Here is a 12,599-nt window from a genome sequence, read left to right as displayed (position 1 = left end):
GTCCCTGCAGTGGGAGCAGGCTGTGGGGGTGGGGTGCCAGGTGAGGCCGCTGAGACCCCCAGGGAGCACCCCACCCACGGGCCCTGACTGTGCAGGCTGCACAGGGAGGCAGGCTCCTGCAAGGCTCTCGGAAGCTGTCTGTAGCGGTGGATGCTTCGCACGGTACCCAGCCATCTTGGGGCTGTCGTTAGACCCACGCCCTGCAGGGTTTGATAAAAGGCTTTTTTTAAACAGCAGTCCTGAACATGTCAAAGACTCAGGATTACAAAGCCAAGAAAGGGAAGATTCTCTTTCCCACCCACCGCAGCAGTTGTCCCAGTTGCCCCCCCCCCCCCCCCCGCTGTGGGGTCTGGCCCTGGGGTATAAAGGGACAGGGCCAGCAGGTGGTGGGTCCCCTGAAAGCTCGTGTGCTGTGCGGCTGTGATGCTGGGACTGTACTTGTCAGCTCCCCACTGGTCGGTGCTCCAGACACCTGCTCCCCAGAGGCCTCGGGACCCTGAGAGGCTGTCTGAAGCAGGAGAGGATGGTCTTGTGTTCACTATAGCTTCAGGCAAAGAGCGTTCTCTTCTCTTCCAAGCCCACGTTTGGGCAGTTAGGAATACGAGCTTAGCAGGCAACTCATTACTAATTGGATTACTGCATTCACCAGGTACCTGGCATGGTTTGCCTAGCTGTCTGCCTACCCGTCTGTCTCACATACTTACATAGCACTTGCTGTGTGCCTAGCACTGTTCAAAGCCTTTTTCGTGCCTTAACTCACTAAATTCACAGCAGCCCTGTAGCAGAGTCCGGTACTGTCCTCATCCTACAGACGAAGAGACTGAGGCAGAGGTAGATAAACAATTTGCCCAAGGTCACATAGTCTGGAAGGGGCGGAGTCCAACTCCGAACCCACAAACACCAGGCCCCAGAGCCTGGCTTTGTCACACCCCCATGCCATATGGTCACTTAGCCACGGGAGGGGGCGGGGCTATACCCCGATCTCACCGGTGTGGCCCAGCCGGTGAGGTCTGCCGGAGGAATGCGGCGGTTCCAGCAAGGCAGTGTCCAGTGCCCAGGTGTGAGGAAGCTTTCCCAGAGTTGGCATTCCCTGCCGTGGCAATGAAACAAACCTGGGGACAGTTGAGAACGTTGGCCACCTCCCCGTGCATAACACCGACTGGCACCTGCCAGCGAGCTCGGCAAATGGAGCAGTGCCCTCAAAACTGCCCTCTTCGTCGCCAGCAGCGGCCCCTTGGAGGCCAGACCGGCTCCCTGAGTGGCCCACTGCAGGCCCCACCCGCACTTGGGACTGTGAGTGGGGGATATGGGGGTGCGCTGGCAGCCAGACTGCCCAGAGGGTAGCAGACACGTTCTTAGAAAAGGGGGGCTTAGGGAAACACACCCAACAGGAACTGAACAGCCGGGAAAACTGGGCCAGTTCTCGTCTGAGAACAAATGTCCGTTGCAGGCAGGTGGCTTCGGAGACACTTCATGAGGCAGCCACCCCCCTGCCTGGGATGCTCTGCCCACACACCCCTCCGCCGGTGTAAGTGCGCCTGGGGCCCAGATCCCTCATTTGGCAACAGCCTCCAGGGAGAAGTGAATAACACTGTTCTTCTGGAAAGTAATAAGTTTTTTTTCCCATTTTTCTGTAATAACAAAGAACAACTCAGTTTGAGAAAAAACAATGTATAAGTGGAACGGAAGTTTGGCAGAATCGGGAGGCTGATACTCAGAATCGTTTATTTATTCATTCGTGCACTGGTCAGATACTGAGTACTCAGCATGTACCGGGTGCCGTGCTGTGGACACTTCTCTACGGCAGAGCAAAGCCCCGCTGTCGTGCGGCTCCCATTCTTGTGGACAGGTGGCCAGTGTACAAATAGGTCAGCAGAGTTAGGTGATGATGGTTGCTGTGGAGGTAAACACTGCAGGGGAGAGCACCCTGCTTTAGACAGGGTGACATTTGAGCAAGGACACACATGAAATGGTGCACAAGCACTGCGAATATACTGGTCAAGAACATTCTGGAAAGAGAAGACTACAAGTACAAAGCAGCATGCTCTACGTGGCCGTCAGAGGCAAGCCCGGGAAGCACTGGACTGGACGCTTTCCTGCCTCTCTTCCAACACAGCGGCCTTATAACTGTGATCTGAATAGGGACATTTTCTGGTTTAAGGTGTGGCTATCTAACAGCCTGGCCGCTAGGGGTGTGCTGAGTTTGTGGGGGGCAAGCAGTGGTTCTCTGGAGGTGGGAAAATGAGAGGCAGGCCAGCCAGACCCCCTGCATTATCTGTTTGCTCCCTGGGTGAGGGGTGGGAAGAGTCATTGTGCATCAAGTATTTTCTGAGCGACCACAGGGTGCCCCTCAGAGGGCTGGACGTAGGGAACAAGATGAACCAGATACAGTTCTTGCCGGCCTGAGGCCCAGTGTGGCAGAGCAGGGGCCTGCGGGTGGCGTGGGTGCAGAGAGCCCATGGGCCGGGGCTCTGCTCTCACTGCCAAACCTTGGGAGGAGGCGTTGGCACCTGAGGGCAGCTCATCCCCCACAGCTCAGGGCTCTATCCTGGAGGGTCAGAAGGAGGAACATGGAGCACGGAGGGAGGAGCAGGGCCAGCCTGGTGGGGCCCAGTGCAAAATGAAAACGCAGGATCCTCTTTCAGAAAGCAGTGCCATTAAAGGAACCATTAAAGGAACATAAGCTTTTTCTTTTTTCCGAGGTCTCTCTCAGGGTGTCGTGGTACTTCTTATTTGCTATTTAATGTCCTTCTAATTAAAGACCAATCAAAACTTTAAATTATTAGCGTGGATTTTAACCATCTTTTTATTTATGTTCATTTATTTTTGAGAGAGAGAGAGACAGAGCACGAGCTGGGCAGGGGAGAGAGAGACGGAGGCACAGAATCCGAAGCAGGCTACAGGCTCTGAGCTGTCAGCGCAGAGCCCGACGCAGGGCTTGAACTCCCCAGCCGTGAGATCATGACCTGAGCCAAAGTCGGTCGCTTAACCAACTGAGCCACGCAGGCGCCCCTTATCATCCATCTTTATGCAGTACAAGGCCACTTTTAGATGTGCGTATCAGAGCATTTAACTTGTGTGTAGTAAGATTACACAATTCATATTTTGTGACTCGTTTCTAGAGGGGGCCTTTTGTGGGCCAGGAGGACGAATTCAAGCCAGACTCAGGAAGGTTGTCAGGAGGAAGGCAGGAAGTGCAGCCTCTCGTCAGCGTCTAGGGTGTCCCTGCCCCCATGATGCAGGGCACGTGCACATGAACCTTCAGGCCTGACAGCCCCCACAGCATGCTGGACCTCCACGCTTTGTCCTGGACAGGGACAGGATGTGGGGAGCTGCAGCCAGGCAGCTGAAGGATCTTTAAACCTCAGCCTCGGGATGTGTTCGAACCTGGGTCGGGGTGGGTGAGAGGCTCCCTCCTGCCTAGACTCATCCTCCAGCTGCCACCCACTGGACATACTTTGGTGATGCCAGCCAGGGGGCAGGGAGTGTGGGGGACAGCTGGCACCGTGCTCCAGCCGAGATGCCGTGGGCACACGTGCCCGGCTGATGTTCCTTGTGCCCAGGCCCCTGCCGGGGACAGGGAGCTCACACAGTTGCAGAGCAGGGGTGAAGAGGGGAAGACCAGCCTGCCTTGGGGCACCGGAGGCAGAAGAGCAGGCTGCTGAGAGGACCAGGCATGACCTGACACCCCATGACTCGCTCTTTGTAAGACACAGATTCCAGGATAAATTTATTAGGACTTTGAAGGTAGTTCGATCTCCGGTGTGGGACCCTCCTGAACCTAGGACCCCATGTGATTGCACTGGTCACAGACCCACAAAGCTGGCCCTGGGAAGAAGAGCTGAGGTCATTCCTCAGGTCACTTGGCATTTCTGGGCATCGGTTTCCTCTAGGTGAGACAAGATGACAGGGTTCACCTGAGTCATGTAGCAAAGGAGGGGCTCACTCAAGGTCACGTGTGGACAGGGGCTGGGAAAGCCCCGGAAACCAAGGCCTCCACTGGCCCAGCCTCTTTATCTTGGGCTCACGGCAGTTCTGCCTCTCGGTCTCCCCCACACTCCAGCCGCCAGCCGGCTTCCGCTGCTCCCTTAGGTCCTTCCCTAATGTTAATTGAGCACCTACATGTGCCAGCCATGTGCTGGCGTATGCCTGGTCTTCACACAGCCCTGTGCTGTGATGGTAATAGCAGGGCATGTGAATGCGAACTTTGTGCCGGCCACCATGCCAGGTGCTTTACCCATGCTCCCGGATTCAAGCCTCCAACAACCCTGTGAGGCGCTTACTATTATTAGTCCCTTCCTGCAGATGAACAAACTGAGACCTAATGTGGTTAGATAACTGAGTGAACAACTCTCAGGCAAGGTTTGAACCAGGCCGTGGGGACCCCCAATCCCCCCCACTCTTAAGCCCTGCGTTATGCTACCTCCCCGTTGACGCTTGGTTTCTGCCCCTCATGCCTGTCCTTGCCCAGGGCCCCCCAGGACCTCCCAAGGCTTCTCTCTGTAGAACACATTTCAGCGTCGGCTTCTACCATGGCCAGCCCTGCCTTAAACAGATCCCCAAGGGAGGGATTCCCATAGGCCCAGCTCACCTTCTTCCCGGGTTCCTGCATGGGTCACTGGCTGGTTCTCGGAGCAGCCGCTGTCGGGTGGGAACCCACGCTCATCTGGCCAGTCGGGGCTGAATAGGGGAGTGGGGTCACGTGACATAGAAAGACCTTGGCTGCCCCTGGCTGCTCCTTGAGCAGGGAGGGTGGTAGAAAGTGGTGTCCCTCAGCTGGGCTGTGGGTGTGGGTGTGTCCAGGGACCTGTCCTCTCGACGCCCAGAGTTGAGGCCTTGTCTGAGGAAGCGAGGAGCCAGCCCGCCCTGACCCTTTGTCTAAGCCACGCTTTGGTTGGGAGAGCCTTCCATTCTGGATCCCAAAGCAGGGAGCCCAGCTGGCATGGTGGGGCGGGCCCTCCTCCTGTGCACACATGCGGCAAGCCCCTTGAGGGGTCTGCCTCCATGGCTGGGGTTGCCTCTCTGCCTTCCTGGCCCAGGTGCCGCTGTCCCTGTCATCTGCCCCCATTCACCCGTCCTTCTCTTCCTTCCTCACATGGCAGAGCTCCGCCTGGAAGGGAACTTCCTGCACCGGCTCCCCAACGAGGTCAGTACCCTACAGCACCTCAAGGCCATCGACCTCTCCCGGAACCAGTTCCGTGACTTCCCCGAGCAGCTCACTACCCTGCCAGCTCTAGAGACCATCAACCTGGAGGAGAACGACATCGTGGGTGAGCGGCCCCGGCCGTGTGGGCCCCGCGCCTCCCACTGTCTGCAGTTCCTCCCTCTGCCCTCCCTTTCCGCAGGGGCTCACGGGGTCACAGGGCACAGACATGGGGCTCCGGGGTCAGACTTGCACAGACATAAAGGCCAGGGTGAGCCTTCTAGTCTAAGACACCTGAGCACGGGGCACTGAGCCCGGGAAGGGAACCATTTTGAGGCCCTGCCACCTGCTGGGGCTGGGTTGCACACCTGGCAGGTAGAAGGCCTGGGCTTCCTCACAGCCTTCCCTGAACCAGCGGGCCACCCCGGTCTACGAGCTCTCTCTTGCATCTCCGTCTGCTGGTCTGGGCTGCCTCCCAGGCCCTCCAGCTTGAACCTTATATACATCTCCTTCCACCTAAGTTCCCCATCTCCCTCCCTGGACTCCACAGTGAGCTCTTCACTGGTAGTGAGCAGGGGCCGCCAGGCAAATGTGTTCAGAGCAGGGCCTCTGTGCCTAACGTTGCACGCCTACACTCCCCCCAGGGAACCCAAGGGTCTCCGCCCTGGGTTCAGAGTGCCTTCTGCACACGGCAGGCCCAGCGGGTGGTCCTTTCCTCCTTGTGGGCAGTTCCCCCGGGCATCCTCTCCAGCTGCTCACCAGGGCCCCTCTGCCCTCCTCCTCGGCTCCCTCGTCTGGCTGCCTTGGCTCCCTCAGAAGCCCCTCTTCAGCCCTGTTTCTCGGGCCCTCTCACGTCACATCTGATGTTGGCAGTGTCAGTAATAACCCCCTCTGGTTCTGCTTTTACTTCTGTAATTGCTTTCACAGCCATTATGCCATTTGACTAAAAGCAAGAGCTTTCTAGTGGTTTGGAGCTGGATGGAGAGCGCCTGCCTCCCGCACGTGCTGAGCATCCCCTCTGTCGGGGATGCTGCCTGCAGGACCCTGGCCGGGGCGGGGGGTCAGGACCAGGTAACCTCTGAGGTTTGGAATCCGTTCTTTTACAGATGAGTAAACTGAGGCTCAGAGAAGTCATGAGAGCCCATCAGGTTGCACAGTGAGACTCCAGAAGTGCCAGGTCGAGTATACAAGACTTGGCTCCGTGTCTAGGATGGGGTTCCTTGTCTGCTCCCTGGGAAGGCCCTGGGGATGCGCTCTGGTTTGGACTTTTCCCTCCCAAGACCAGGATCCCTGAGTGCCTTTGGCCCCGAGGTGGCTCTCCAGTCCCTTAAGCCCTTGTGCTGTCTTTAGGTGGAAGGAACGTGCCCAGAGGTGCTCTCCCTCCTGCGCTGGTGTGACTGACTGTGGTCTCACCCTAAGCCCTTCCTTCTCAGCAGGCTCTCCTCACTGGGCCTTTCCTCCCCTGCCTCCTGTTCTTCAAGGCCATTCCTAATGCCTCTGTTTCCTTCTGCTACTTACTGAACGGAGCGGTTACCAAAGAGGGGCTCCTACGAGCTGATGCGGAGACCAGAACTGGGTTCATAGCTGCAGGCAGGCCAGGACAGGCCCTGGCCATTGGCTTCCCCCCTTCCTGACCGCAGCCTTGGAAGACTCCCATCACCTCTCTGTGCCTCAGCTTCTTCCCAGCTTTTAAACGGAGGTTCTCCCTCCACCCCCACTCCAGAAGGTAGCTTTGCCCTCAGCAGGGGAGCAGGGTGTGGGGGCCTCTGTCTGGCTGTAGTACGAAGTGAGCAGTCCAGGGTGGTACAGATCTCCCACTCCTTCCCCTCCCACCAGGCCACCCAGATCCCTCAGCAGCGACCGTTCCCGAAACAAAGATCGGCTGTTTTGACTCATTCTCCTGTATAGATATCTCTTCCTGTTTGTAAAGTGACAGTAATAACTACATATGGGAGCTCCTTACAGTTTTCCAAGAATGCTCATGCACAGGCTCAAGGCCTATTTGATAGATGTAGAAACGCAGGTCTAAGAGATTTCCCCTAGCCTTCATGGCCAGGGGTATGTGGTATATCTGGCCAAGGGAAAGAGACATCAACCCCCGGGCTGTTTCCCAGCCAGTTCCACCTGTACAGAACATCCTGCTGCCCAGCCTGGGTCCAGGCCCAGGGAATATGGACATGCTGGGGACTGCCCCTGTTCGGCAGAGGCCCCTGCTTTCCCCCAAGTGCGCAACAGCTCCCAGGGGTGCTCGACTGGGCCACGGCCTGCTCCACTGCGGGAGGCCTCGGGGGTTCTCCCACATGCCCCCCAGATGGAGAGAAGGGACACATGGAGGCAACTGCTGTTCCCTTGCTGGAGTCTCCTCGCTTCCTTTTTCTCTCTCTGATCTATCCTAGTTACTTAGATTGCTTCTAACTCCCCAAAACAGCGGGAGGGCCAGGCCACAGTCTTCAGAGCCCGGCGGGATGGAGGAGGGCTTTAATCAGTGAGGAAGGTGAGGGCTACACAGTCCTTCATTACGGAAATACCTTTGCACTTTTTGCCAGCTGTAGCTCGTCTGCAGGATCTCATTGGGATAATTGTAGTAGGAGCTTAGGATGCCTTAAGAGTGACATATTTTTCCCCTCCAGGGCCCACAGAGGGTGTTAGAAACTGTTTTTCCCTGAGAAATAGATTTGAGATGCGTGAGTTGCCTTTAGGTTTTAGTTCAGCAAGCAGAGAGCAGGCAGCTCTGAAGCAAGCCCCCAGTGCAGCACAAGGAGACTCGGTGTGAAGGGGCTGCCCCTGAGGATACCTCCAGCCTGGCCCTTGGAAGCCCTGGAGGCTTGCGGCACCCTGGGAGGGGTCGAGGTCGACTCCTTTCATCTCCTGCTTTCTGGATAACACCGCTGCCCGATATTCCTCCACTCTGGGCCAGAACCTGGGGGAGAGGAGAGAGGGTTGCAGTTCGCAGAGGGGGAAGGGATGGGCTAGGAAGGACAGGGACACTCGTGTCTGCTTTCTGATACCAGCTGCCAGCAGGTCACGGTGCTGCTCCTTGGTGCCCAGCCGGAGCTGAGTGCGCTCAGGTCGTGTATCTGGTAGCATTGGTGGCCCCGTTGCCGCCCCCTGTACTGAGAGTCGTCTGGTCTGTGTGTATGATGTCTCCATACCCTCCTCTCGGAGCTGCTCTGCTCCCCATCCCCACCCAGCATCGAGCAACGTGTCTGCCATTCAGCAGGTGCTCGGGTGGTTGAGAGCACTGAACTAGGCAGGAATTCCTAAGCCCCAAAGGCCCTCTGGAATTCCCGAGGCACGGCAGGGCAGATTGTTTCGAGTTGCCGGCTGTGACCCACTAACGAGCCCCGAAGCCAGATCAGATCCGAAGGTTGAGGCCAGAGCGTGATGGGCTGCGTCCCCTGTAGCATGGTAATGCTGCTTTGTGACTTCTGTTTCAGTTTCACGTACACACACAGACACGTGTACTGGGTTGTGATGTAAAAATGTATTTCTCACCGTGGGTCGTGATGAGGAAATGCCGGAAGCCACTCCCTTGAGTTGTCCTGCAGAGATCTGGGCTCTGTCCTCAGCCAGCCTAGCTACTTGTCCCCCGCAGCTCACACCGCCAGCCACACAATACAGCCCTCCCTTCGCTCTTCTCCACCCATGTCTCTGTCCATCACGGTCACCACCGTCTGTATCCTCCTGCTCACTAGTGGGGCTGGAGTGAGGACAGGCAGGGAGGCTTGGCTGAGGAGGCGAGCTCACCACCCAAGTACGGAGTCAGGTAGATGATGGGTTCAGGGCCACCTGTTTATCCCCACCCATCCCCCCTCACCACCCTACTGGCCTGCACTCTCAGTCTGAAAGTCCCTCCTCATGTCTTATCATTTTCTCTGCCTGCCCACCCCCCCCCCCCACCCCGGGGCTGCAGGTCTGGGCCAGGTTCAGGTGAACGTGAGGTCATGCAGATCAAGGGGCCTCGACCCTCCCCGCTGGCCGCCAGGCACACACACAGCAGCAGATGCCCCCGTCCAATGGGTGGCTGCCTGGGTCCTGGAGACAAGCCTACCAGGACATAGTTGTTTTCTCTAGGTGCTCCCGAGAGGAAGAAGAGGATTTGTAGCTCAGAGTATTTATTCAGACAGCAGCGAGTTAACAGGTTTCTGGGATACGGGACGGCCCCTCTATTTTCCAAACCAGAAAGTGGCGGATGGGCGCTTCTAAGTTTTTATAGACGAGACTCCCTGGGGCAAAGTGGTCTCTGGAGAAGAAATAAGAGCTGCCACGATGAATGAGGTGCAGGCCTTGACCTCAGGCCGCTTACAGGCCGTGAGGGAGGTGTGAGTGCAGGCAGGTGGTAAACCACCACATCAGAGAGAAGTCATGGTCAGGATGCCGAGTGTGCCAGGGGGAGGATCCGGGCAGAGGGTGGCCGGCCACGTGTCCTTGGAAGGTGGGGCTCCCAGGAGAGGCCGGGGAGGGTTTCAGAGGAGGTGGAGACGCTTAGTCACCGTGGGCGGTGACATGAGGATGGGACGGATCACTCCTCCTGTGAAAACCCGGGAACCAGCTCCCTCACCCTGGCAGCTGCCACCCGTGACTCGAAGGTGGAGACAGGAACCACATAAAGGCCACAGGAGAACCTGCTCCCGCACGGCAGTTGGTCGTACTCCTGGAACACGTGGGGGTGCGGACAAAATCAAGTAGTTAGGAGACTTCAATTTGCTAAGCAGGGGGCTTTTTCAGTTAAGCTGGAATCAATTTTCCATAACCCTCAGTTCACTGGGGTTTTTCCCAGCGTTCCAGAGAGAGCTGGAGATCAGAGGAAGACAAGCTCCTGCTAAGAATTTAACAGGGCAGTAGCACTATGGAGGCAAAAGCCAAGTGTCTGTATCACGCAGAGCAGCTTTGGGCCTCCTCTGCTTCATCCTCCCCTCGGGCCGTTTCACTTCTTACCATCGAAGCCAGTAGTTCTCAGAGTGGGGTCTCTGGGCAGCACCCGAGAACCTGTTAGAAATGCACAGCCTCCAGCCCCAGACCTCCTCAATCAGAAATGGGGAGGGGAGGGGGCGATTTGTGTTCACCGGCCCCCACCCACAGGCGATAGGGATGTGTGCTGAAGTTCGAGAACCCCTGCTCAAGGCTCCGGCTTCGCAAAGTGTCGTCTACTGACCCGCAGCGGGGGCATCACCTGGGAGCTCGTTAGAAGCGCAGACCCTCGGGCTCCACCTCGCTCCTCCGGGGTCAGAATCTGCACCTGAGCAAGGTCCGCAAGTGGTTTCTGTGCACAACACAGGCTGGTCCAGGGCTGTTCCCTAAAGCCCCAGGTGCCATCTCAGGGCCTCTGTCTGTGCTGTTGGGCCCCCCGGTCCCCCCAAGCACTCCAAGGCTTGGCTGTCCAAGCCTCACAGAATCCCACAGGGCACACGCCACAGACCCCACATCCAAACCCCCCTGGAGTGTTGGCGAAAGAGGAAGGCTCCCAGGTCTGCTGTCAGACCTACTGAATCACAGTTTCTGTGGACAGGCCCGGGGTCTCCATTTCTAACAAGTGACCTAGGCCGGGGCAGCAGCGTGTTCATTGAGAATCTGTGCCCCTGCCCCCCACCTCTGGACTTCAGTCTCTTGTTGTAGTTTATCCGGGCCATGCGCCAGCCCTCAGACGTAAGGTTTCCACAAGTACAGGACGCTCGTCCTGCAGTACAAGGATGGGAGTGGGGGCGCCGTGGGGATTTGGAGGGAGCACGCCTGGCCTAAGGGGTCACCAGCACCCCTGCTGTGGCCCGGTGTGTCACAGGGGGCCTGGGCCCTGTATCCTAGCATCCTCCCCCTTCTCTGACAGGCAGGGGCAGACAGATCCTTCCAGAGAGCCACAGCTGCACTCTGGCCTTCATCAAGAGAAGTCCTCCAGAACGCAGCCTCTGCTGTCCTCCTAGGCTGGGGGCACAGATGCCCACCAAGACCTCAGGATCGCCCTCCCTTGATGTTCACACAGCTGTTCCAGCCTCACCCTGTTGCACAGAATAAACTGGTCAATGTCACAGGGGCAGAGGGAACACAACTTGTTTCACTTGGGGGGCTCTAGCAGGCTGCCCAGCTGTGAGAGGTTCTGCAGGCTCCGGTTGCTATGTGGGGGTGGGTTGGAAGCGCTGAGGGAGTGGTGGGCATGGAGGTGGGCAGAGGAGGACTTCCTGGAGGAGGGGACCCAGTGGGACTGGTCCTTCTCTACCGCACAGCCCCCTGTCCCTCTAGTGGGAAGAGAGGGAAGTCTCACTAGTTCTTCCCCTAGAACCCAGAAAAAAAAAATTTTTTTTTTAAGTGTATTTATTTATTTTGGGAGAGAGAGAGTGAGCAGGGGAGGGACAGAGAGAGGGAGACAGAAAATCCCAAGCAGGCTCCGTGCTATCAGCACAGAGCCTGACACTTGACCTGAACTAAAACCAAGAGTCTGACACTCAACCGACTGAGCCACCCAGGCGCCCCCAGAAAATGTTTTTATTTTTTTTATTTTTTAACATTTATTTAGTTTTGAGAGAGACAAAGAGAGAGCACGAGCCGGGGAGGGTTAGAGAGAGGGGGAGACACAGAAACTGAAGCAGGCTCCAGGCTCTGAGCTGTCAACACAGAACCCAACGCAGGGCTTGAACCCACAAACCATGAGATCATGACCAGAGCCAAAGTCAGACACTTAACCAACTGAGCCACCCAGGCGCCCCTGCCCCGCACCCCCCGAAAATGTTCTTTAAGCAGAGAAAACCCTGGAAGAGCAGAAGTGGAAATAATACTCTATTTCATCTAAAGAGACAAAAGTAGACAAACTTCTCATAACCTCATAGCTAGCACGCCTAGCACAGCTCCTCTGTAATTTACCTCGTTTAATTTGCTCAAGCCTGTCTTCTGGAAAGGAGGTGTTATCACCACTTGACAGCTGAGAAGAGAGGCTCACAGAGGGGACGCAGCCTGCACAAGGACGTGGTGGAGGTGGGATTTTAAGCCAGGTGTTTGGTCATCCCCGCCCATGTGTCTTTGGTGTTCCAGAGCCTGTCCAGTCTTCATTTGATGGGAGAGGAGGGGGTGGGTCGCTGTGCAGAAACAGGTGCCGGGTGCCATGTGGCTGGTAGGCACCCGTAAACAAGTTGGCAGGTGGCAGAGGGATGGCTGTCCCCCACTGGCCTCACTCAGCCCTGGAAAGAGGGCCGGAGCTGTAGAGAAAGCTCGCCCTGGGAGAGGGCCCACCGCAAGGCCTCATTAGCTGGTGGTTTGCAAGAGGCTGCTTAGCAAACGTACTTCCTGTAGACGTGAAGGGCCTGTCAGCCGCTGAGACAGGTCAAAGCTGAGAAGTTGGCCTCCCGGCCTCCTCCTCCATGAAGCTGCCAGGCTCTGTTGGGGGTGGGGGCTGGTCTAATCTGAATAGGGATGAGTAACACGCTGCTCTGTCAGCGGGCTGTGCCCAGAGCTGCAAAAGTAACTCGTG

General features: G+C 57.0%; 1 protein-coding gene across 4 annotated transcripts in view; it reads left to right on the top strand.

Annotated features, from left to right (window-relative positions):
- LRRC20 (leucine rich repeat containing 20) overlaps positions 1-12,599 on the top strand; it is an 85,473-nt gene that overhangs the window by 55,679 nt on the left and 17,195 nt on the right. For all 4 annotated transcript variants that reach the window (XM_058696584.1, XM_058696585.1, XM_058696583.1 and 1 more), the window contains one exon: positions 5,103-5,270. In XM_058696584.1, the coding sequence (XP_058552567.1) occupies positions 5,103-5,270 (168 nt within the window). The remainder of the gene's footprint in view (positions 1-5,102; positions 5,271-12,599) is intronic.

This window comes from Neofelis nebulosa, chromosome 13, assembly GCF_028018385.1.
Source record: "Neofelis nebulosa isolate mNeoNeb1 chromosome 13, mNeoNeb1.pri, whole genome shotgun sequence".
In the NCBI taxonomy this organism is placed as follows: Eukaryota; Metazoa; Chordata; class Mammalia; order Carnivora; family Felidae; genus Neofelis; species Neofelis nebulosa.
This window is presented reverse-complemented; position numbering and strand designations above follow the sequence as displayed.